A 24,347-nucleotide genomic window follows, 5' to 3' on the forward strand; every position below is an offset into this window, starting at 1 on the left:
GTGAAATATCTGACTGCGTGTCCCCGCATCCCTAAGGACTGTTTGGCGAAATATTTGACTGCATGTCACTGCATATCAAACGACTGAAAGGATATAACTAGAGAAATCTCCACTGTGCTACTTGGTGAGAGCGTATGGCAAGCCGTTTTAGCATTTAAACCTTGTTCTGACTATCCATAAATATATTTAGAGATATCTCTAATTATATTTTGACTAGTCATAATTATAATTCGACTAGTCAGATTGGAGATATCTGCAAATATATTATGACTGACTAGTCATATCCCTCCATTGAAAAATATTTGCAGATATCTCTAAATGACTTTTGACTAGTCACAATTGTAATTAGAGATATCTCCAAATGAATTTTGACTAGTCAAAAATCCAATTCAAGATATCTACAACTGTAATTCGACTATTAGTAAATTAATTAGAGATATCTTCAAATATATTTGTAAATATCTTTAAATATGATTAATTAAAGATATCTCCAATGTATTTTGACTAGTAAAAACTCAGTTAGAGATATCTGCAAATATTTTTCAATGGAAGTCAATGGAGGAATATGACTAGTCATAATATATTTGCAGATATCTCCAATCTAATTTCGTACTAGTACAATTGTAATTGCAGATATCTCTAATTGTCATTCTGACTAGTGGAATTAAAATTATGACTAGTCAAAATGTAATTAGAGATATCTCTAAATATATTTATGGAGTCAGAACAAAGATTTAAATGCTAAAAAGGCTTGCCATAGAGAGCGCTTCACTGAACAGAGCAGCAGCGATGACGTAAGCGTGCCGAGGCCCGATATGGTGTGAGCGCGGGCCGTCGGGGAAGACGGGAGGGGGGACAAGTGTGCTTTGGCCCGGTTCGAGGCAACTGTACCTAGTGTGAGTACGGCCTCAGAGTTTGTGTCGGGGGTTTAGGATAGTAATGCTAGAACTGAGACTCTGTTTTTTAGAGTTTCCCACACACAACAATAGAAGTGTGTCTATTCACATGATAATGAGCAGGATAAATGCTCTTAACCCCCCGGGGGAATTAGGCTCTGTAGTTTTGATGAAGCAGCGTTTCCCATGACTTCAGGGTCATTTATTTTATTTAAGTGTATGATTATTTGAAATCCATGTGAAATTGAGGAAAATATATATTGTACTAATACTTTAAATATTAAAACAGATTTTATTTTTCGGTTATAATAACATTATTCAAAACATTTCTAAAATGTTTCATTCTCATGTTCACGGTTCAACGTTGAGGATCCGATGACTGGCCCGATCGGATTAGTGGTTCAGATTTGTACTAGCCCCACCAAAAAAGAAAAAGGTTAATAGCGCAGCCACATATTTTAAATATTTGTAAATCTGGAATATAGACAATGTTAATAAATGTATAATGAGCAAAGTGTTATGCAAATAAAAGTAGCAGTATGGAAAATGTGCAGGTATTTGATTGCAAAACAAAAAGTGGCTGACCTGCCAAACTGATGGTAAATTGTACAAAACAACACTTAAGTTTTTTCGTTGTGCTGCACCCAGTACTGAAAAATCATACTTAAGTAAAAGTTCCATAACTTGCCTAAAAGCGTAGTGAGACTCCATTGAGTCTGAATGTGAGCTGAGGTGCAGCTTCCTCCAGGGTTTTCATGAACTCCTTCTGGTTGAACGGCTGCAGCTCTGGAGGACTCTGGGAATTGAGGAAAAACACAAACATTATTAGAACATTCCATCAACATTAAGAAAAACATTTCTATCAACATTACAAGAAGATAATAAAGTATATAAAGCTAACATTTACAGACTTTCAGTCCCTCTCTCTTTTTTTATTTTATTATATTTGATCTTACAATATTCTAGCTGTAAAGGCACTAATAAAGGTTTGACACACACCCCACAGATGATTCAGGGTTTGGGAACTCGGTGAGAGCAGACACACTTCTATTGTGAGCGTGATTGAATGTGATGAATAGAAAAGTGTGTGAACGTGTGTGTCTCTGAGACTCCAGCAGGTTAAAGATCTGCTAAAGCAGCTGCTGCTGGAGGAGGATTGAGCATGTGTGTGTGTGTGTGTGTGTCCCTCATTGTCTGCTCCTGCTCCTCCATTGGCTGCAGACTGTGAGAAAGTGCGAGCAGCTCAAGCCTCACACATTGATATGGAGATTTGTGAGTATAAATAGAGGAGCTGCAGGCAGTGCAAACCAGAGCCCGAGATCTCCAGCAGATCCACACATCAACACCTACAATCATCTCAAAGCTCAACATTCAGCAACATCACTGCAGCGTCCGGCTCTTCTCCATCTGAAGGACACTTTCCTGACACTCGTCTGTCTCCATCTGCAGCTGAGAAAGAAGAAGAAGATGCAGAGATGACGATCAGCTCTCCACAGCAGCTCTTCTGGCTCCAGAGTTCCTCCAAGCTGGAGAAAGAAAGCAGAGACGCTCCACTTGACATGCTGAGATTGAGCTCTTTCTGTCCAGAGAGGAGATGAAGAGGCGGAGATGAAGACTGCTGGAGCTGAACTAGAAGCTGCAGACTTACTTCATCATCTGAGCACGAGAGCTTCAGCAAAGTCAACAAGAGCTGGAGTTGAAGAGGCTTCCAGCAGCTCCACGTCTACAGCAGACGCTCAGACTCTCGCTGTATGAGGAGATGAAGACTTTCAGGAGTTCAGGAGAATCATCTGCTCTGATCATCAAGACTTCTGTGAAGAGACTCAATGAGCAGAGATCCTGATATAATAATGTCTATATTAGACAACTCTGACTTACTTCAGCTGCATCTTCATGAGATGTGACTGTTCTTATTGTCCTGTTTCAGGACCGAGAGACGAACATGAGTGCATCACTCTCTTAAGTGCTGATCCTGAATCTGCTGCTGCTTATTTATACAGCGACTTGTATCTGGACAAAGTGTGTTCTTCCTGTTGTGGGAAAGTGTGTGTAAATGTTGATCTTCAGTGAAGATTGCTGTGAGGAGACCTGTGATTTATTTACTAAATCTTGTTGTTTTGATTGATATTTCTGATCAGAAGTTGCTTTTATTAAAGTAAATGTTACACACTTTGCATTAGATGCATCATCAGATGAATCTTTTTATTTTAAAGGGTGTTTATACGGCTTTATTCTACAAGCTGATAGTGTCTATTGTCGTGTGAAATGTTCCATTTCTCGATATTGATGTGCTGTTTATATAAAGTGGCTCAGATTGAGCTTGTATTTGGCTTTTTGTACTATGATGATCTTCTATTTGAGATGATCTGCATTCAGAGGCTTTATGATTCAGATTGAATCTTTTCTCTTTGGTCTATATTAGACCACATACATGTACCCTGCTTTAAGGGTTTGTTGATTCTCAACATTTGTTGAATATTCTCCTGTACTGTATACAGCAGTCACCGTTCCTTCTGTGAAGGTTTTTATATTTGATGATTGTCGTTTTAATTGATCGCATGATCATTTGTGCTTCTGTGAAGTCTGAAAAGATTAAAGCAGCTCACTGAATGTATTTCTGCTGCGAAATAAAACAATCAACTGAACATCTGACATCTTCTGTGGTCATTATCAGTTTATATTGTGATGGTTGCTTGTCAAAAAAGATTAGATACCACTCATTCAAAGTGTGCATGTTAAATCATAAACTTCCCTGCTATGATACAGCGGCTAATAAAGAAGGCCTACATTCAGATTATAATTCAAACCACGCAATACTCTGCAGATACTAAATCTATTTTAAGTGGTTGAAACGTGCAATATATACAGTTTGCAAATACTCTAATTGTCCAAAAGTTTTGTGGTGATTTTTCTTTACCCTGCTGAAAAATCCAGCTTAAACCAGCCTAGGCTGGTTGGCTGGTTTTAACTGGTTGACCAGCCTGGTTTTAGAGGGGTTTTGGCCACTTCCAGGCTGGTTTCCAGCCATTTCCAGCCTGGTCTTAGCTGGAAAATGACCAGCGAAATCCAGCTAAAACCAGCTTGACCAGCCTGGTTTCAGCTGGATATAGCTGGTTTTGGCTGGACTTCCAGCTTGGCTAGGCTGGTCAAGTTGGTTTTAGCTTGTCATCTTCCAACTTGACCAGCTAAGACCAGGCTGGAAATGGCTGGAAACCAGCCTGGAAGTGGCCAAAACCCCTCTAAAACCAGCCTGGTCGACCAGCTAAAACCAGCCAACCAGCCTAGGCTGGGTTAAGCTGGATTTTTCAGCAGGGTAAGCTATAGAGATATTATTTTGAGACATATATAGACATAGACGTCTATAATTATTGGTTATTTAAAGTTTTACATTAAGGAAAAACATTTCCTTGATTTAATTTAAAATACTATTTATTGAAAGTTTTTAATACAGAAGTGTTTAGCTAGCTGTATTAGCATGGCGCTTTGAATTAACAGGATACACCATTCTTAAACTACAGTTTGACCTGATATAACTCATACAACATCATCTACAATGGTAGAGGTACTAAACAAAATATAATCTTGTAATTTTTTTACTTTCTTACCTCAGAATTCGATTTTCGTAGCTTCTGGAAAGATTGCAAGACTGACTGGAAAATCACCATGTGTGATTGTTAAGGAAACCTGAGGAAACTGAAATACCTGTCAACCCTCCCGTTTTTCCCGGGAATCTCCCGTATTTTACTGTTCTATCCCGCTATTATCCTGTAAAGGTATTTCTCCCGTATTTTCAGTCTTTCTCTGAACAGCCAAGCCTCCCAATACGCAACCCATACCGCCGAACCACCAGGGGTCGCCCCTTGCTCTAAATCGTGAGTCTTCTGTGCTTTCGATTGTTTAGGGATGAAAACACTTATAAACACATATTGTGATAAACAGACGCTGTTTCCCAAACGGATTCTGTACTCGCGATTTGAAGCGGAGAGAAAGTCTGTTTTTTGTGTGCGTGTTTAAACAGACTTACAAACATAATTAATATTAATAACATATAAGGATGTCGATATCGCTAGGTTTTTTTCCAAACAACTAATTTCGTCTTAAATGAGCATAAAAAGTAACCCCACAGAAAAATCCAGCTTAAACCAGCCTAGGCTGGTTGGCTGGTTTTAGCTAGTCGACCAGCCTGGTTTTAGAGGGTTTTTGGCCATTTCCAGGCTGGTTTCCAGCCATTTCCAGCCTGGTCTTAGCTGGTCAGGCTGGGAGATGACCAGCTAAAACCAGCTTGACCAGCCTAGCCAGGCTAGGAGCCCAGCCAAAACCAGCTATGTCCAGCTTAAACCAGGCTGGTGAAGCTGGATTTAGCTGGCCATGTTTATTTATTTATTTATTTGTTAATAATAATTATTAAACATATTACCGACCATTAAGGGGGAAGGATCCCTTATTTTCACATCACAATGTTGCATAACCAATGTCTTATCCCTGATCTTCTCCCTGTGTTTCAACTGTAGCCGGTCTCCTCAAACATGTCCAAAAGAGGGAGACAGAGACTCGGGAATAGTTAACCAGGCTTTAGTCTGAAGAGCGCAGTAACTAGTCAAAGATTCTCAAATTATGAGTATAAGAGAAAATACATGATGGAGAATTCATGTCTAACTCCATTTAAATAGTTTAATATAATTTTCTAAAACACCTACAGTTGCAATCAGAATTATTAAACCCTTGAATTATTAGCCCCCCCCCCCCCCAAATCTGTTTAACAGAGAGACTTTTTCAACACATTTCTACTCATAATAGTTTTAATAACTCATCTTTTATAACTGATTTATTTTATCTTTGTCATGATGACAGTAAATAATATTTGACTAGATATTTTTCAAGACACTTCTATACAGCTTAAAGTGACATTTAAAGACTTAACTTAGGTTAATTAATTAGGTTAACTAGGCAGGTTAGGGTAATTAAGCAAGTTATTGTATAACGATGGTTTGTTCTGTAGACTATTAAAACAAAATATAGTTTAAAGGGGCTAATAATTTTGACCTTAAATGTTTTTTTAAAAATTAAAACTGCTTTTATTCTGGCCCAAATAACACAAATAAGACTTTCTCCAGAAGAAAAAATATTATCAGACATACTGTGAAAATTTCCTTGCTCTGTTCAACATAATTTGGGAAATATAAAAAAAAAGAAATTCAAAGGGGGTTTAATAATTCTGGTTGCAACTGTAAATCAATATTGTCTGTGAAAAATACTTACAAAACAGACCTGACACCCAAACATATTTCCGTATAAGAGCCTGAAGGCTATATCAAATATAACACACACATATACAGTAGCCTATTTACATATTTGTAATTCCAGTGGCTAAAAAAAAATAAGTTAACAGCGATTATTGCAATATTTTGATGTCGCATGTCACATATGACAAATATTTTATATAAAAGAGTTCAGAAGCAAAACCCTTTAAATGCCATCTGAAATGGTCTACTATTTACTATTTTGTAAGTAATTAAATATGTTCTGTCTGTCTAGTTTTGAAGCAGGAAACATTGCTGCAAATGAAGAAACTGAATGGATATTATGGTGAAATATTTTTATTTCCTCTATTGGACACAGTTGTTCATATTTAGAACAATGTTTGATCACAATACTCATATAAAATAACATTTACTCCCATCAAAGGAGCTTCGGTTTAAACATCGCCTCATGCTTTTTCAATGAAAACAGCATAAAGTATCAATTATTATTAAGAAATTAAATATATTGCAGTGTATAACTGCCAAAAATAATGCATATGATGCATAAAAATGTGCATTTGTTAAAACAAAAATATACAAATATTCCTACGAGCAATAAAGGTGAACATAATGAAGATCACAGATAAGGCATTGCGGATTTTTTTAAAGTCTTCTTGCGTTTCAGTTTCCGGTGTTCATTCTTCAGACAGTAACGCTGCTACGTCCTCTGCATGGTCGGGAAACAGCCGCAGGATTTCTCTGGAATATTTGGAGTATCCGTCATGAGACAGTAAGACTCTTCTGAGCGTGAGGAAAGACACGGCTCTCTCCAGCAGATCCGAGGCCTGAAGATACTCTCCGACAGCACATCTGAGCTTCTCCAAGCTGCTGCCACACTTTCTCTCCAAACACGTGAGAACGCATCTGAAAACACACACGCTCACGTTAATCATCTGCACTTCAGACATTATTTCTCTTATTGTCAACTTCACTGTGCTCTTTTGAGGGGATTCGTTACACATTTAACAAGACACACAACATTGATAATACTAAAAAACAGAGACTATCTTTTATAGATAATAACTGAGCAAATTAATAACAAGAGGAACAAATGCAAATGTAAATATGTTGATCAAGGTGATGCTACGAGGAGATCCTGAGGGACATGAGTCTGAAACAGCAGATCTGCTTGCTTGAACACCCGGAGTTCATATACCAAACCCAGGAAATTTCACCAGCAATACTTTTGTGTTTAAAACTACACTGTAAAAAAAAACTAATTTTAAAGAAAATATCCTTAAATTTTTTACAGTAATTTTTTGTCATTTCACATTATATTCAAAACTTAGTAAAATGACAACCAATCTCTCTAAATTAACCGTTTGACATTTTAGGTACTTTATTATTAAAGACAAATTACTGACATTTGTGTTTTTTATACAGGGAAATTACAGTATTATTTATACAGTATTTTTTCTGTTATTTTAAATTATATTCAAAAGTTCGTAAAAATTACAAACAATATCTGTAAATTAACGGCTTGAATGTTATTTTATGTACTATATAAGTAATGACAAATTACAGCAATTTGTCTGTTTTTTACAAAAAAATTGACGTATTATTTAAAGTGTTTTTTCCTGTTTTTTAAGTACATTTAAAATTACGTAAAATTAAAGTAATAAATTGTAATTACTTGCTCTGTAAAAAAATAAAAATGAATCGTAAAAAAAGGTCAAATGACTGGCAGCTACGGCTGCCAAACAAAAACCATAAAATTAAGGTAAAATTTCTTTGTTGAAAAAAAGTGCAAAAAATAATAAATCTACAGATATTTTCATTAAAATGTTTACAGAGAAACACTGTTATTTTACAGACTTTTCCTTGATTATTACTATCAAATCCATTTAATAAAGTAACACGCTAAGAGTGCTCACATACACCTGTTCCAGATTCTTCTTTTGCCTTGCTTTGTTTGTTAATTGTTTAAGTTGTTTGCTGCCAGGACTGATCATTTGCCTGTAAATTGACCATGACTCTGGATTCACTGCATACATCTGTATGCAGTTTGCCCTTGTGTTGACGTTCTTGCCTGACCATCTCTGTGTAATAAACCTGCATTTGAATCTGCACTTCTTTGTCAGGGTCCCCTCCACGTTACAGTTCCATTTCATTAAGATTTGGAACTGAATCATTTCATACAACTTAAACCTCTACATGTTTTAAAGTAATACTATTCAATAAAATGTCATGTTATAGTTGTGAGAATTTTAATCAGTTGTATCTCGTTTGATGTTTTTTCCAAACTTTTTTGATCCAAAATAAAACTTAAATTACGACCAAGAGCATGTCTTTGCATTTTATTAAAGGCGTTTAATTGTAAAAAAATAAATAAATAACATTGTTTTTTCTTGAACTTTTAGTGCAGTCACTTTATTGATGGTGTTCGATCATAATAATCTAGGAAAAGTCTGTAAAATAACAGTGTTTCTCTGTAAAACTCTTATTGTGTTACTTTATTAAATGGATTTGATCGTAATAATCTAGGAAAAGTCTGTAAAATAACAGTGTTTTTCTGTAAATATTTTAATGAAAATATCTGTAGATTTATTATTTTTTGCACTTTATTTAAACAAAAAAATGTTACCGTAATTTTACGGTTTTTGTTTGGCAGCCGTAGCTTCCAGTCATTTGACCTTTTTTTTACGATTTTTTTTTACAGTGTAGTCAATGAGCACATTTGTTTTACCTTTAAAGAGAGAAACATCAGATAAGATCTTAAAGCTGATTCTGCATCAGCCTCATTAATAAAGCAACCATCAGAGTCCTGTAAAAATGAGTTTAGCTCATGTCAGCCAGCTATTAAGACTTTGTTCACTGTAAAATAAAATAAGCTGTGTTCCACACAATCGAGTTGTGTTGAGACAACATGAAGGAATTTCGTAAGACTATTAGTTTGTACAAATTTAAGTGGATTGAACATAAGACACTCAAGTTAACACTGCAGAATTGTGTTGTTTCAGCTCATTTTTAGTAAGTAAATCATCATCATACATCAGATATATTGTAGAGTAGAGTGTGAGATGATGCTGTAATGTCCTGGATGCTCACCTTGCGTGTTGAACATGTTGAGTCTTGAAGCTGCTCTGGAAAGACACGTCCATGTATGTGGCCATGACTGATGCTGATTCTGCTGAAGTCTGATCTTCAAGTGGATTTCCATCATCTTCAGCCTCCTTTTATACCCGTATCTCTGTGCTCTCAGCCAATCACAGGCCTCGGCGTGTGTGGACAATAGTGTGTTGATGAGCGGACGGTGGGATGTTCTGCTCTCTGCCATCTGCCAGTAAGGTCACTCATATTCATCTGCATGAACGTGGGGACGCGGGACGCTCCAGATTCCCACAAGATCACCAACTACACACTACTGGAAATAAATCTGCATATTAGATTAGATTGCATTCGACTTTAGTGTGATCACACAAGTACAAGGAGACGAAATGCAGATCAGAGCTTAGCAGGAGTGCAATAGCAGCAAGTGCAGGATAGGATAGAAAATATAAGTAATATTAAACAGGTTAAGTTACAAGTTATAAGTCATATTAAGTAGGATAGGTTATACGTTATAAGTCATATGCTCTGGAACTCCTTCAAGCTATGGTAAATGTAAGACATTCTACACTCCAGCTTCTGGTCCCACTTTATATTAAGTGGCCTTAGCTAATATGTACTTACACAGGAACTAATAGTTTGTTATAATGTACTTATTGTGTAAATACATGTATTTATTCTGTACTTAAGCTTGATTAAATACCTGTATGTAATTACATCTGTAATTAACTCCTGTAATTACATTTGTAAATACACTGTTGAGGATTCCCTACACCTTAACCCTACCTATTCAACCAAACCTATCCATAACCCAACCCCTACCCCAACTCAGGAGCACCACAAGTGTTCTCAAATACATTATGAACACAGTAAGTGCATTGTATTTATTTTTTGATGCAAGTACATAGTAGTTAAGGCCACCTAATATAAAGTGGGACCCAGCTTTTTTATTGCACTTTTATTGCACTTCACTAAGAAATGCTGAGTTATTTAAACTCAATTTGAGTCAAATATGGACTAACCCAAACATTGGGTTAATTTTGATCCTATTAATTTAATAAGAAATGTAACCCAGCAGTTGGTTTGGACAGTATCGCATGCAGAGTTGAAACAAGCTAGCATATTTAGAGTGTGACATTAGAATAAAGCAACAGTAAACTCCAGTGAACAACTCAACGCTTGGTCAAATAGGTGAGGAAAACATCAATGTGTAGTTAATTTATTGGTGCATTCATTTTTCTTCAGCTTAGTCGCTGATTTATCAGGGGTCACCACAGCGGAATGAACCACCAATTACTCTGGCATATATTCTACACAGCGGATGCCTTTTCAGCCATAATCAAGCACTGAGAGTAACTCATGAACCTCCAGTGCTGGGAAAATGTTGGGTAATTTTTTTTTTTTTCAAATAAATTCAATTGACCCTTTTTAACCCAGTGGTTGTGTTTGTCCATATATTACCCAACATCGGGTTACAACAACCTAAAATTGTTGCATCCAGAGCAGGAATTGGAACACCCAGAGGAAACACCGACGCCAGCATTGGGAGAACATGCAAACTGTTGTGTTGATTTTTCCAAATAGATTCAAATGACCCTGTTTTAACCCAGTGGTTGGGTTGGTTCATATTTGACCCCACATTGGGTTACAACAAGAGTGTCAAACTCAATTCCTGGAGGGCCGAAGACCTGCACAGTTTAGTTCCAACCCTGCTCCAACACACTTACCTGTAGGTTTCAAACAAGCCTGAAGGACTCAATCAGTTTGATCAGGTGTGTTTAATTAGGGTTGGAGCGAAGCTGTGCAGAGCTGCGGCCCTTTTGGAACTGAGGCCCCGTTTACACTAGTGCGTTTTAGTTTGAAAACGCATAAGTTTTGCTACGGTTACGCCATCCACACTACGCCGGAGTTCTCGAGCGCCGAAAACGGAACGTTTCGAAAACGCTGGAGAGGCCGTTTTCATTCTGAAACGCTGCTGCTCCGTCTCAGTGTGGATGATGGAAAACGGAGACATCTGAAAACGGATGCGGGGCTGCCGACGTTCGTCTCTCTGATTGGGGCTTTTCCTGAATATTAAGTAGCCTAACACGCACAGTTCAGTCCTGCATTTTCTCTGTGTAAGTTCAGACTTCGCAAGTTTGATCAAGGCTGCAGTCTCTTCTTCTCAGTTTGATACGGAAAAACAGATTATACCGAGGACACGGGTAAATCTTCAAAGGGAACAGTGTACTTTATAACTTCATTCACATTACCCTGGCTTCGTTGTTTCACTTTCTCAACAATAAAATGTAAACATGATTTAAGGAACTGCCTATTTTCATTTTAATATTAGCAACTTAGCAGACATGTTGAGGCGTCGTGCATATGAGCGTCATCTTCACTGTGTGGATATTTATAACAAAACGGAGCCGATAACAACTGCCTACTTTCAATTTCAGTGAAAATACGAAACACACCCTCTCTTTTGCTGAATATCAGTTTTAATAATCGATAATGGCCATTATAAAAGTATAACATACAATAAGTTTATACATTATAGGAAATAAAGGCAAGCGATCAGTCAATATACAGAATGTACGTGGTTACATTAATCATTAACCCTTGCGCTCAGCCAAAACATGTTACCCGTGAACAAGTAACTTAATAGATTCCAATGACCAAAGTCAGGGAATATGTCGTTAGATAAAGACAACAAGATGAATGAAATATCACGTTTAGCAAATATAGTGAGATTAGATCCAGCGGGAGATGCTTGATGAGAAGTCCGACTAGCACAGCTCTCATCTGGGTAGATGGGCTGCAGCGCTTGCCCGAGAGTGTGTGTGTGGTCACGTGATGTGCGTTTTCAGCGTTTTGGTGTGGACGGAGAGCAGTTCAGAAACGCTGGGTAAAACGCGAGTGTGGACGCGGATCGTTTTCATTCTACAACGCCGTTTTAAAACTAAAACGCACTAGTGTAAACGGGGTCTGAGTTTGACACCTGTGGGTTACAACAACCTAAAATTGTTGCACCCAGAGCAGAAATTGGAGCACCCAGAGGAAACACCTACGCCAGCACTGGGAGAACATGCAAACTGTTGTGTTAGTTTTTTCAAATAGATTCAAATGACACTTTTTAACCCAGTGGTTGGGTTGGGTCCAGACTTTAATCCTGTTAATATCCAAAAGTGTGTCGATTCCCTGGTCAAATATTGAGCTAGTGTCGGGGTTTAGGATGCTAATGACGCTAGAACTGAGACTCTGTTTTTTAGAGTTTCCCACACACACAACAATAGAAGTGTGTCTATTCACATGATAATGAGCAGGATAAATGCTCTGAAACCCCCCGGGGGAATTAAGCTCTGTAGTTTTGATGTAGCAGCGTTTCCCATGACTTCAGGGTCATTTATGATTCTTTATATGCATCAATATTTGAAATACAGGCTTTTCAAACTACTCATTTAAACCGAGTTGAAATAACACAATGCTTATGTTTTCCTTGGGGACACTGTATTTGTTTTATCTTCAATCCAGCTAAATTTGTAAAAAATTATGAAATTAACTTAAGCGAATTGTGTTGGGACAACATGAAGGAATTGTGTGGAACTAGGGTCTAATGAGGTCAAGTGACAGAAAATGTAATTAGTCCCCACTGAAAAAAGTGTTGCATGCAGAACTATTGCAAACAATTTATTTGTGTTGAATTTAAACAGGGCGAGGCAGTGGCACAGTACGTAGTGCTGTCGCCTCACATCAGGAAGGTTGCTGGGTCGCTGGTTCGAACCTCGGCTCAGTTGGCGTTTCTGTGTGGAGTTTGCATGTTCTCCCTGCCTTCGTGTAGATTTCCTCCGGGTGCTCCGGTTTCCCCCACAGTCCAAAGACATGCGGTACAGGTGAATTGGGTAGGCTAAATTGTCCGTAGTGTATGAGTGTGTGTGTGAATGTGTGTGTGGATGTTTCCCAGAGATGGGTTGCGGCTGGAAGGGCATTCGCTGTGTAAAAACTTGCTGGATAAGTTGGTGGTTTATTCCGCTGTGGCGACCCCGGGTTAATAAAGGGACTAAGCCGACACTCACCGCACAGATGATTCAGGGTTTGGGAACTCGGTGAGAGCAGACACACTTCTATTGTGAGCGTGATTGAATGTGATGAATAGAAAAGTGTGTGAACGTGTGTGTCTCTGAGACTCCAGCAGGTTAAAGATCTGCTAAAGCAGCTGCTGCTGGAGGAGGGTTGAGCATGTGTGTGTGTGTGTGTGTGTGTGTCCCTCATTGTCTGCTCCTGCTCCTCCATTGGCTGCAGACTGTGAGAAAGTGCGAGCAGCTCAAGCCTCACACATTGATATGGAGATTTGTGAGTATAAATAGAGGAGCTGCAGGCAGTGCAAACCAGAGCCCGAGATCTCCAGCAGATCCACACATCAACACCTACAATCATCTCAAAGCTCAACATTCAGCAACATCACTGCAGCGTCCGGCTCTTCTCCATCTGAAGGACACTTTCCTGACGCTCGTCTGTCTCCATCTGCAGCTGAGAAAGAAGAAGAAGATGCAGAGATGACGATCAGCTCTCCACAGCAGCTCTTCTGGCTCCAGAGTTCCTCCAAGCTGGAGAAAGAAAGCAGAGACGCTCCACTTGACATGCTGAGATTGAGCTCTTTCTGTCCAGAGAGGAGATGAAGAGGCGGAGATGAAGACTGCTGGAGCTGAACTAGAAGCTGCAGACTTACTTCATCATCTGAGCACGAGAGCTTCAGCAAAGTCAACAAGAGCTGGAGTTGAAGAGGCTTCCAGCAGCTCCACGTCTACAGCAGACGCTCAGACTCTCAGTGTATGAGGAGATGAAGACTTTCAGGAGTTCAGGAGAATCATCTGCTCTGATCATCAAGACTTCTGTGAAGAGACTCAATGAGCAGAGATCCTGATAATAATGTCTATATTAGACAACTCTGACTTACTTCAGCTGCATCTTCATGAGATGTGACTGTTCTTATTGTCCTGTTTCAGGACCGAGAGACGAACATGAGTGCATCACTCTCTTAAGTGCTGATCCTGAATCTGCTGCTGCTTATTTATACAGCGACTTGTATCTGGACAAAGTGTGTTCTTCCTGTTGTGGGAAAGTGTGTGTAAATGTTGATCTTCAGTGAAGATTGCTGTGAGGAGACCTGTGATTTATTTACTAAATCTTGTTGTTTTGATTGATATTTCTGATCAGAAGTTGCTTTTATTAAAGCAAATGTTACACACTTGATGCATCATCAGATAAATCTCTTTATTTTAAAGGGTGTTTATACGGCTTCATTCTACAAGCTGATAGTGTCTATTGTCGTGTGAAATGTTTTCATTTCTCGATATTGATGTGCTGTTTATATAAAGTGGCTCAGATTGAGCTTGTATTTGGCTTATTGTACTATGATGATCTTCTATTTGAGATGATCTGCATTCAGAGGCTTTATGATTCAGATTGAATCTTTTCTCTTTGGTCTATATTAGACCACATACATGTACCCTGCTTTAAGGGTTTGTTGATTCTCAACATTTGTTGAATATTCTCCTGTACTGTATACAGCAGTCACCGTTCCTTCTGTGAAGGTTTTTATATTTGATGATTGTCATTTTAATTGATCGCATGATCATTTGTGCTTCTGTGAAGTCTGAAAAGATTAAAGCAGCTCACTGAATGTATTTCTGCTGCGAAATAAAACAATCAACTGAACATCTGACGTCTTCTGTGGTCATTATCAGTTTATATTGTGATGGTTGCTTGTCAAACACTGCGGTGTGAAGATTAGATACGATTTTACATCCTTTTTCAAACCACTCATTCAAAGTCAGCATCAAAATTCATTAATTTTCTCCTCGGGCAAGTGCCTCCACCAATCTGGGGTCGCCACAGCAGAATGAACCGCCAACTTATCCAGCATATGTTTTACGCAGCGGATGCCCTTCCAGCCGCAACCCATCACTGGGAAACCCATACATACTCATTCGCACACATACATACACCATGGACAACTCGGCCAACCTAATACCCCAACACGCATATGTTTGGACTTGTGGGGGAGAACATGCAAACTCCACACAGAAATGCCAACTGACCACTGGGTAGCACTCTCACCTCACAGCAAGAAGGTCGCTGGTTCGAGTCCCGGCTGGGTCAGTTGGCATTTCTGTGTGGAGTTTGCATGTTCTCCCTGCCTTCGCGTGGGTTTCTTCCGGGTGCTCCGGTTTCCCCCACAGTCCAAAGAGATGCGGTACAGGTGAATTGGGTAGGCTAAATTGTCCGTAGTGTATGAGTGTGTGTGTGATTGTGTGTGTGGATGTTTCCCAGAGATGGGTTGCGGCTGGAAGGGCATCTGCTGCGTAAAAACGTGCTGGATAAGTTGGCGGTTCATTCCGCTGTGGTGACCCCATATTAATAAAGGGACTAAGCTGAAAAGAAAATGAATGAATGAATTTATAATAATACTCCGAACAAAAATATGCAGTTAGTTTAAAACTGTTTTATTAACCAGATTTAACCACTAAGTTATGAAATATTTGTTTGCATAATTCCCAAAAACACTTTCAAGACACAGAGTCTCATATCTGAGGTTTAAAACAGTACAAGCTGATCTCTAATAACTCTATATAATCTATTAAGATGATTCAAACCCAAATGACGTCAAAAAATTACTAAAATAATGTAAAAGTGATGGAACACGAGATGATAATCAATAATAACAACAAATAAGACATACAGAATTGTTCTTAAATGCAGACCACATTTCAGGACATTTTACTGATTAATGCCCTGAAATGTTGTCTGAATAATAATGTCAGAGTGAAAATCAGAAATATTAACCATCATTTTTGGTCAATTCTATGATGAACTGAGATCAATGCTATCTGCAGGACACTGATTTGTGTCTGCATAGTTTCTGAAGTGCTTTTCAGCTCAGCGGTTAGTGTGCGTCCCTGAGCGTTCACTACAAAAATAACCTTTACTGATTATTTACATCGTTGAAAATGACATATTGTTCCTTTTAAATATATGGCTTTTCACACTGCACTGAACCCTGGGTTATCGTCAATCTAAAAGTCCGTTCAAAGGAATAGTTCACCCAAATAAATGTAAATTCTGTCATCATTTACTCACTGCACTTGTTTCAAATCTTCATAAGTTTCTGTTTTTTTTCTCTCAAACACAGCCAGAAGATATTTTGAAAAATATATTGCTCAGTAACATACACTCACTGGCCACTTTATTAGGTAAACCTGTCCAACTGCTCGCAAATTTCTAATCAGTATGGAAGATTGGAGAAACTTTCTGGTCTGATGAGTCTCCATTTCTGCTGCAACATTCGGATGGTCGGGTCAGAATTTGGCTTCAGCAACATGAAAGCATGGATCCGTCCTGCCTTGTATCAACCGTTGCTGGTGATGGTGTAAAGACATGGGGGAGACTTTCTTGGCTCACTTTGGGTCCATTAGTACCAATTGAGCATCGTGTCAACACCACAGCCTACCTGAGTATTGTTGCTGACCATGTCCATCTCTTTATGAGCACAGTGTCTCCATCTTCTGATGGCTACTTCCAGCACAATGTCGTAAAGCGTGAATAATCTCAGACTGGTTTCTTGAACATGACAATGAGTTCACTGTACTCAAATGGCCTCCACAGTCACCAGATCTCAATCCAATAGAGCACCTTTGGGATGTGGTGGAACGGGAGATTCGCATCATGGATGAATCTGCAGCAACTGTGTGATGCTATCATGTCAAAATGGAGCAAAATCTCTGAGGAATTTTCCAGTAGCTTGTTGAATCCATGCCATGAAGGATTAAGGCAGTTATGAAGGCAAAAGGGGGGTCCAACCCGGTACTAGTAAGGTGTACCTAATTAAGTGGCCAGTGAGTGTATATCAACCATCAGCCGGTAAATATGGAAACTAGAAATTATAAGATTTCAAGTGATATATAGATTGTCCATTATGTTTAGATATACAACTGTAAATGACTGCACAGGTTGTCGGAAGAGAGTAAATATGTTTAAATCTGTTACTCTTCCATAACAGAAACAACTGTGGTAAAATATGTATTCAGAAGTGATAGACTTTTCCAACAATATGTAGTTTGTAATGATTAGCGGAATTTAATTGCAAAGAAGTGATTAGTGGAAACGAGCCATTAATCACAGGTTACTGTCAGTCTGTCCTTTTATACCTGGAGTAAAATAATCCTTCACATTTGTAGAAATAGCATCAGCATCTTATTTTCTGGAGTAGGGTTAGCACCGATGTTGCATCAAAGTTGTGCAGTGTGAAATGATGTGAATTTATGGCTACATAAAAAAAAAAATAGTGACAGAAAATGTGATCGGACTAGAAACGTTGCATTTTCACTTTTAAATTTGGTTACTCTGTAGAAATATAGCGTTGTGTGATCAAATTTAAAGATTATTATGCAACCCAGGCTCATTGCGGATATGTACACAGGTCTATATTTTTGGAGACAGCAAAATACATAACCGGAGGTATGTCTGCTTGCAGTTTTTGCAAACAATAATAATTCCTAGACACTCAAAGTGCGTTTACACAATGAGGGAATCTACTCATCCACCACCAGAGGGCAGCCAGACCGCATACTACACACCAGCTGGTTGGTGGAGAGGAGACAGAGTAGTGAAGTCAATAATGATATGGTGATGGTTAGGAGGCCATGATGAGGGCCAGTGGGCAAGGGTTAAACCCCTACTCTTTTTGAAGGACATCCTGGGGTTTTTAAAGACTCGGTTTAACATCTCATCTGAAATATAGAGTCCCCATCAATATATTAGGGCATTAGGACCCACACAGACCACAGGTTAAGCACTCCCTGTTGTCCTCACTATCACCACTTCCGGCAGCTACCTAGCTTTCCCATGTGGTCTCCCATCCAGGAACTGACCAAGCGCAGCCCTGCTTAGCTTTAATGGGCGACCATGTGAGAGTTGCAGAGAGCTAGCTGCAGGCTAAATCCACCAGAGGCCGCTGTGTACGCTTTTTGATTATCTCAAACTTCCGTCCTCTCCTCGCGTAAATCCACCAGAGGGCGCTGTATAGTTTAACCGACCAGGCCAGCTTGTTGTCTATGGACTTCAAACCCAGCCATCATCCCTAAACCCAACCGATAGTGTTTTCAAAAGCAATGTAGAAAATGAAAAGGCGTCCCAGCCGTCAGATTTTTACCCCGTTTTCAGCCTGTTGTTTATTTATTTTATTATTTTATCTGCTTTCTGGAATCGTTCTTCGATAGACTCCAACCCCATCGTTGCGATCAACTCCGCTTTGCATCCCAAGTCCGGCAACATACATGGCGAGCAACTGGGCAAACTGGTAACACCAGAAAAGCCGTCCACACAAAGATAAGCGGTCAGCAATACCGCGAAAAAGAGCAGAGGCAGTCTGCAGCATCTTACCGGCCTACTTTGTTAGTCTTTCTAGACGAAATGGAGTCAGACGTACCTCTGGGTACACATTTCACGATCTCCAGAAATGCAGACAGGGATACATATCTACAATGAGCCTGTGTTGTGATTTTGTGTGCTGTGTTCATCCAATCAATGACATTGAGATAGCAAATATGCAAATAATATTGTTAACCTAGAATTAATGTACTGAAAAATAAATGATTCATTGGTTTCACTACATTTTCTAAGGTAAGTGGTTGCAAACTATTGATATGGGCTGAATTTAAACAAAGTTGAACATTACTAAATTTAATTTGTTTGTTTAAATGCATTTTGCAACTACTTACCTTTGAAAAATTGGGTAAATTCAATCAATCTTTTTCAGTGGGAATGTAAAGAGTACATGTCAGGTTATGTTAATCCTATGAGCACTGTGAAAATGTGAAGTATGTTTACCTGGAGTTTACAACAACCCACGGTTAACTAGTTCAAGTGTGAAAAGCCCTTGTGATGGCCCATATTTTACCAAGTACAATGCGATCCTGGGGTCCGAACCTCGCTTAAATGATCTAAGATGATTTGGCAGATCCTGGATCTGCTTATCTTGATAACTGATCTCAGGCTAATTTGGTTCTTCAAACAAGTTCGCGAATCAGATTAAAATATCTGGATAAACTGATCTGAGATCGCTGCGTGTGTTGTGAAGGACAGATCTATCCATCCTTGAAATCATGATCAGCTATGCAACGATTGGCTGACGGCACAGCAGCGTAATGACATCATCTTATTAATATTTAATTAATCATGAGAGCTAAATTACATTAAACGAGCAGTAAACGGCTTGTTAAATATGACACGCACTTCTTACATTTGTTGTGAGCAGCAGGCTGTACATGTTCATGTGTCAAGAGTATTCATCATGTATTTCAATGCATATCAATGTATTTAGCTCTACATTAAGAGAAGATTTTCTTTATTATAGTAGCCTTAAGGTCTACTTAAGTTTTTTAATTGGCACAAGGAATAGCGGTATAAATTAATTTTGCTTCAAAATAGAATTTTGATATCGGTAAAGGTATCACTGGCATATTAGTGATCAAAACACGTGCTAGACTGCATAAATTATTATCCTTTTTTTTAAAAATTTGTATATTGTGCTTGTACGCGTTTGCATCTAAACAGTTCATATCAGTTCAATAGTTCATCTTCTCTTTGAACTACCAGGTGGCAGTCTTTTACTTTTATTTTGGAGTGCAAATTGCATTTTATTAATATATTATTTAATATATTAATATATATTTTTTTACTTCATATATATATATATATATATATATATATATATATATATATATATATATATATATATATATACACATACATATATATATATATATACAGTCAAAAATATATATGTATACACACACACACACACACACACACACACATATATATATATATATATATATATATATATATATATATATATATATATATATATATATATATACTATTTTCCCAAGTGTATATAACTACTACTGTAAAAAAATATCAGCATTTGGTATATAGTTTCAGCATTATCTTTGCTTAAATTAACCCCATCTAATCCTGTTTATATGAAATGAGCTTGCTCCTACGCAGGTTTGAGCTACCAGAACTGTTGCTATGACAAGTCTTAGATATGTTTTGAAGAACGAAACGATCCTGGATCATGTCAAATCGTCAACACCCAAATCCAGCTAATTGAGTAATCCACGTACGGAGAACGGACCCCTGGATTATCATCGATGTTGATCCTGGAACAACATTCCAATCAGCCAAGCAGGATTAGGGGATATGTTACTGTTTATGGTAAATTTAGGCTTACGGTTAGATTTATGCACAGTTATGGTTGAGTTTAGGGCTAGGGTATTGGAATGGATTACATTTTCCAAACAAAAATGATACTCCACGATCAACATAGATGTTAATCCGGGATTGCATTGTAATTCATACATAATCCATATGTAAACCTACCTATTCCCTACCCCTACCGACTATTCACAAAATAAGAGGGAAATAATACTTGGATAACATGTAGAAGTGCATAAACCGAAAGCCTAACCTTTACATAAACTGTGAACGTATCTTTTAATTCCGATTGGCTGACTGGAATGTTGTTCCAGGATCAACATAGATGTCAATCCAGGAACATGTCCTACTTGGTGAAATCAGGTTTGGGCAACTTTCCTATTTGTTCCTGAACAACCTTTATGTTTGCAGCTTTAACCAACCACTTAGACCTGTTTTAAGCAGGTATAGCGTCCTGTTTTAGGAGAGTTTCTTGTTGCTGTTGATTCCTGCGTTCTGTTGTGCGATGATGAAGTCTGTGATGAGCTGGGCAGATTTTCTAGGCCGCTCCAACACTACCGAGTGCCCACAGTTGTCTAGTAGATGAACCTGGCATCCGGGAACGGCTCCAGACAAAACTGAAGCTCCAGACACGTCTAAAACCTGTAGATTATAATATTAAGCCTTTAAACCACAAGCATATTTTTATATTGCAGCTCTTAACTGAACCGATGCGAACATATTTGTGAAGAGATTATGTCGACCATCGTAGACTTTGAGGACAACATATACACTTAATACACAAATACTCTTTATTGAACATGTACACATAGACATCACCTACAGTTAAAGTTAGAATTATTAGCCCCCCTGTATTTTTTCCCCCAATTTCTCTTTTACAGAAATTAGTAAAACGACATTTCTAAACATAACAGTTTTAATAACTTATTTCTAATGACTGATTTCTATTTTCTTTTTTTCTTTTTGCTCTATTCTGTAATAATGTATTTATTTATTTCTTGTCTTTTCTTTCTTTTCGAAAGAGAGAGAGAGAGAGAGTTTGTGCCCCCTGCAGGTCAACAGTTCTATAAAGATGAAGGTGACTGGTTGGAGGTGTGGCTGACAGGGATTGCACAGCTTTTTGACCGTGAGCCGTTCTGTTTGTTTTCCAGTCCAATTTATGATTGTACATTCATCTAAATAATGATCTATTATTGTTTTTTTTGTTTGTTTCTCTTGAACCATTAAACCCGTTCCTCCTTTTTTGATCATCTACATCATCTCTTGGCCTTTTTTGTTTACTTTCAACCAGGCGTCAAAAGATTCCCCAGTTACCACCACATAGGATGAGCAAAGGACATTTTGAACGCAGGATCACTGTGGGATTTTAGGACTACTTGGATGTTTGCAAAAGGAAAGGAAGGCCGACACACGTGCAAACAACGCCGACGTTCCATTAAGCGGCTTCTACATTTATAACTGTTTGAGCTACGGGAGCAAAGGATTATTAATCCTTTGAAATAATAATAATTAATTAATAATTAATATTAATCAATTATTCGATTTATTCGTTAGATGAAAATTATAATTAAATTTTGGACTGATTTTTGACTCAAATATCACAAATATTGAGTCGTAATAATTTTTGGAGGAATATAAAGCACTTGTCGGGTGCATATGTTGTTAAAAACAAAACTGGAGGAATGCGGTTTTTTTTTTGATAAACTATTTACGAAAAGACATTTTTGAGAGAGAATATAAAGCAGTTTTCAGTTTAATAAGATGTCTGATACTGAAAATACTGTAGTGCCGGCCTTTCAAGCTGATTTGGAATATATGACGGAAAATTGTCACTGAAATGTTTGATGCTGGATGGTAATGATGATGGACCATAGAACAAAACATGAAAGGTTGTATATTGTCTTTATTTAATATTTATTGAATAAGTTATTCGATTGCATTACAAATTATAAATTTAACGCTCCTATTTTGTATAATTTAGTAATTGTTTTTGTTTGCAAATACAATTAGGGGCCGGTTATGAAGGAGGTTTTTATATATTTTTGATTAATTTTGTAATAATGTATTTATTTATTTATTTATTTATTGTCTTTTCTTTCTTTTCAAAAGAGAGAGAGAGAGAGAGAGAGAGAGAGAGAGAGAGAGAGAGAGAGAGAGAGAGAGAGAGAGAGTTTGTGCCCCCTGCAGGTCAACAGTTCTATAAAGATGAAGTTGACTGGTCGGAGGTGTGGCTGACAGGGATTGCACAGCTTTTTCACCGTGAGCCGTTCTGTTTGTTTTCCAGTCCAATTATTGATTGTACATTCATCTAAAATTAAACCCGTTCCTCCTTTTTTGATCATCTACATCATCTCTTGGCCTTTTTTGTTTACTCTCAACCAGGCGTCAAAAGATTCCCCAGTTACCACCACATAGGACGAGCAAAGGAAATTTTGAACGCAGGATAAATTGCCATTATTTTGTCAAAAAGCTCACTGTGGGATCTTAGGACTACTTGGATGTTTGCAAAAGGAAAGGAAGGCCGACACACGTGCAAACAACGCCGACGTTTCATTAAGCGGCTTCTACATTTAAAACTGTTTGAGCTACGGGAGCAAAGGATAATATTAATAAATTATTCGATTAATTCGTTAGATAAAAATTATAATTACATTTTGGACTGATTTTTGACTCAAATATCGCAAATATTGAGTCGTGATATTTTTGGAGGAATATAAAGCACTTGTCGGGTGCATATGTTGTTAAAAACAAAACTCGAGGAATGCGTTTTTTTTTTTGATAAACTATTTACGAAAAGACATTTTTGAGAGAGAATATAAAGCAGTTTTCAATTTAATAAGATGTCTGATACTGAAAATACTGTAGTGCCGGCCTTTCAAGCTGATTTGGAATATATGACGGAAAATAGTCACTGAAATGTTTGATGCTGGATGGTAATGATGATGGACCATAGAACAAAACATGAAAGGTTGTATATTGCCTTTATTTAATATTTATTGAATAAGTTATTCGATCACATTACAAATTAAAAATTTAACGCTCCTATTTTGTATAATTTAGTAATTGTTTTTGTTTGCAAATACAATTAGGGGCCAGTTATGAAGGAGGTTTTTATATATTTTTGATTAATTTTGTAATAATGTATTTATTTATTTCTTGTCTTTTCTTTCTTTTCGAAAGAGAGAGAGAGAGAGAGAGAGAGAGAGAGAGAGAGAGAGAGAGAGAGAGAGTTTGTGCCCCCTGCAGGTCAACAGTTCTATAAAGATGAAGGTGATTGGTTGGAGGTGTGACTGACTGGGATTTGCACAGCTTTTTGACCGTGAGCCGTTCTGTTTGTTTTCCACATTTAGCCACGTTGACATAATATTGGACTAGATATACCACAAGACTATATACTTCTATACAGCTGAAAGTGACATTTAAAGGCTTAATTAGGGTAAAGTTAGGGTAATTATGCAAGTCATTGTATAACAGTGGTTTGTTCTGTACACTATCCAAAACAAATATTAGGGTTAGGGTTGGGCTTAAAGAGGCTAATAATATTGATTAAAACTAATTACAAACTTACTCTAGCCAAAATAAAACAAATAATAAAATAAAACATTATAGTAAATACCAACCCAGGCTCAGTCTGAATACGTACCCCTTTATACATTTCTGAAGAGCGCCAAATAGATCCCAGGAGCTACGTTTTTTGTTTTTTTTTGCAGTTTTCATTTTTGTGAATTCACCAGAGGCCGCTGTGTACACTTTTTCAGATCTCAAGTATCTCTCACAAGTTTTATTCGCGTCTGCTGTTCTCGCCTAAATCCACCAGAGGCTGCTGTCGACTGACTGACTGACT

At 37.8% G+C, this 24,347-nt stretch overlaps 1 protein-coding gene, 1 long non-coding RNA gene and 1 pseudogene across 3 annotated transcripts in view; 1 reads left to right on the forward strand and 2 right to left on the reverse strand.

Moving 5' to 3' along the window:
- Positions 1-6,477: 6,477 nt before the first annotated feature.
- LOC147841906 (uncharacterized) lies at positions 6,478-13,865 on the reverse strand (annotated as a pseudogene). The gene is made up of 3 exons (XR_015502192.1): positions 13,674-13,865; positions 9,245-9,550; positions 6,478-7,060 (listed from the first exon to the last, which is right to left on the reverse strand). The product of XR_015502192.1 is annotated as an uncharacterized LOC147841906 (transcript).
- Positions 13,866-14,385: 520 nt separating this feature from the next.
- Positions 14,386-17,600, forward strand: LOC147841907 (uncharacterized). Its single transcript, XR_015503076.1, has 2 exons — positions 14,386-15,111; positions 15,650-17,600. It is a non-coding gene; the product is annotated as an uncharacterized LOC147841907 (long non-coding RNA).
- A 2,574-nt stretch (positions 17,601-20,174) lies between these two features.
- The window catches only part of LOC147841908 (monoacylglycerol lipase abhd6-A), a 27,984-nt gene continuing 23,811 nt past the window's right edge, over positions 20,175-24,347 (reverse strand). Inside the window, exon 9 of the mRNA XM_087274313.1 lies at positions 20,175-21,145. Coding sequence (XP_087130439.1) covers positions 20,963-21,145 — 183 coding nt within the window. The 3' untranslated portion in view covers positions 20,175-20,962. The remainder of the gene's footprint in view (positions 21,146-24,347) is intronic.

Source organism: Danio rerio, chromosome 11, assembly GCF_052040795.2.
Source record: "Danio rerio strain M-AB ecotype USA chromosome 11, GRCz13ab, whole genome shotgun sequence".
Taxonomy (NCBI): Eukaryota; Metazoa; Chordata; class Actinopteri; order Cypriniformes; family Danionidae; genus Danio; species Danio rerio.